At 44.7% G+C, this 2500-nt stretch overlaps 1 protein-coding gene across 1 annotated transcript in view; it reads left to right on the top strand.

Annotated features, from left to right (window-relative positions):
- The window catches only part of LOC138961323 (G-protein coupled receptor GRL101-like), a 29218-nt gene that overhangs the window by 12427 nt on the left and 14291 nt on the right, over positions 1 to 2500 (top strand). The window contains exon 7 of the mRNA XM_070332923.1: positions 940 to 1196. Coding sequence (XP_070189024.1) covers positions 940 to 1196 — 257 coding nt within the window. The remainder of the gene's footprint in view (positions 1 to 939; positions 1197 to 2500) is intronic.

Raw genomic sequence — 2500 nt, 5'->3', positions numbered from 1 at the left:
GTGTTAGCGTACGTGCGTGCGTGCGTGCGTGTGTGTGTGTGTGTGTGTGTGATTGATGTCTGTTTCTTTGTTACATTTAGTCAAGTTTTGACTAAATGTTTTAACATAGAGGGGGGAATCGAGACGAGGATCGTGGTGTATGTGTGTCTGTCTGTGTGTGTGTGTGTGTAGAGCGATTCAGACTAAACTACTGGGCCGATCTTTATGAAATTTGACATTAGAGTTCCTGGGTATGATATCCCCGGACTTTTTTTTCTTTTTTTCGATAAATACCTTTGATGACGTCATATCCGGCTTTTTGTAAAAGTTGAGGCGGCACTGTCACACCCTCATTTTTCAATTAAATTGATTGAAATTTTGGCAAAGCAATTTTCGACGAAGGCCGGGGTTTGGTATTGTATTTCAGCTGGGTGGCTTAAAAACTAATGAGTGAGTTTGGTCATTAAAAATCGGAAACTTGTAATTAAAATTATTTTTTTATTAAACGATCCAAAAACAATTTCATCTTATTCTTCGTCATTTTCTGATTCCAAAAACATATAGATATGTTATATTTGGATTAAAAACAAGCTCTGAAAATTTAAAATATAACAATTATGATCAAAATTAAATTTCCGAAATCGATTCAAAAACTATTTCATCTTATTCCTTGTCGGTTCCTAATTCCAAAAACATATAGATATGATATGTTTGGATTAAAAACACGCTCAGAAAGTTAAAACGAAGAGAGGTACAGTAAAGCGTGCTATGAAGCACAGCGCAATCGCTACCGCGCCAAACAGGCTCGTCACTTTCACTGCCTTTTGCACTAGCGGCGGACTACGTTCAGTTTCATTCTGTGAGTTCCACAGCTTGACTAAATGTAGTAATTTCGCCTTACGCGACTTGTTGTTATTGTTGTGGATTTTTGTTCCTATAAGTGTGAACCCTTCATTGCAGTGCGTGCCTCTCAACCAGCGCTGTGACGAGATTGTCCAGTGTCTTGACGAGTCGGACGAGGCGGACTGTCAGTCGAAAACCGTCAAGCTCTCACAGACAATTTTCCTGCCACCGCCTCCTCGCCTGGTCAATTTCGACGGCCGTGGGAATGTTGAGTACTCTCCGCTGGACATGGAGAGGGCGGATGGTGGCCCGGTGTGTCCAGACACACACCTGTTTTGCCCCGGGGATGGCTACTGTGTGCCTGTGTATGTCAGGTAGGCTGCAGCTGTCGGCTTTATTTTCTTGACATCCCAAGCTAGGTCACAATAGACGAACTCCGGTAATAACGTTAGTTGGTTTTGTGTGGGTTGTGAAAGCCTGAATGTTTTTGCTTTTAGCATAGTAATGCAAGCTTTCTACACTTGATCCTTTTCGACGTGTTTCAGACACACCCCTCGCTAGAGACTGGCCTATAATGTCACGTGTTTCAGACACACCCCTCGCAAGTGACAGGCCTATAATGTCACGTGTTTCAGACACACCCCTCGCTAGTGACTGGCCTATAATGTCACGTGTTTCAGACACATCCCTCACTAGTGACTGGCCTATAATATCACGTGTTTCAGACACACCCCTCGCTAGTGACTGGCCTATAATGTCACGTGTTTCAGACACACCCCTCGCTAGTGACTGGCTTATAATGTCACGTGTTTCAGACACACCCCTCGCTAGTGACTGGCCTATGATGTCACGTGTTTCAGACACACCCCTCGCTAGTGACTGGCCTATAATACCACGTGTTTCAGACACACCCCTCGCTAGTGACTGGCCTATAATACCACGTGTTTCAGACACACCCCTCGCTAGTGACTGGCCTATAATACCACGTGTTTCAGATACACCCCTCGCTAGTGACTGGCCTATAATACCACGTGTTTCAGACACACCCCTCGCTAGTGACTGGCCTATAATACCACGTGTTTCAGACACACCCCTCGCAAGTGACTGGCCTATAATGTCACGTGGGAAAGTTTGCCTCACTAAAAGCAAGAGTATTCACTCTTTCACAACCCATCCAAACCCGACACAGTTATTTCCGACCATCGGCTGTTTGTTACTACCAAGCTACTACTGAGGTTACATTCGCTGTCAAATTGCAACCGTGGTCCAACGGTTATTTTACGATTAGCAAACCAACCCAGCGTAGATTTAAGGCAAGACGGTCAGTGTCTTTTATGTTTCATTTTTTGCAACGAGTCGGTTGGATTTTGCGAAAAACTCTTTTCCGCGCTGATTCCATTTGCGTCGATTGACTGCGCATGCGACAAGCCATTTGGTATAGACCTGCGACAGTCAAATAGTTTGTAACCAGCCCTGCGGCGGCCGGTGTCTGTGTCTGTGTGTCTGTGTCTGTGTGTCTGTGTCTGGGTGTGTGTCTGTGTTTCTGTGTGTCTGTGTGTCTGTGTTTGTGTTTGTGTGTCTGTGTTTCTGTGTGTCTGTGTCTGTGTGTCTGTATCTGTGTGTCTGTATCTGTGTCTGTATCTGTGTGTCTGTGTCTGTGTGTATGTGTCTGTGTGTA

This window comes from Littorina saxatilis, linkage group LG3 (assembly GCF_037325665.1).
Source record: "Littorina saxatilis isolate snail1 linkage group LG3, US_GU_Lsax_2.0, whole genome shotgun sequence".
NCBI lineage: Eukaryota > Metazoa > Mollusca > Gastropoda > Littorinimorpha > Littorinidae > Littorina > Littorina saxatilis.
The sequence above is the reverse complement of the archived record's forward strand: the minus strand, read 5'-3'. Positions and strand labels throughout refer to the sequence as shown.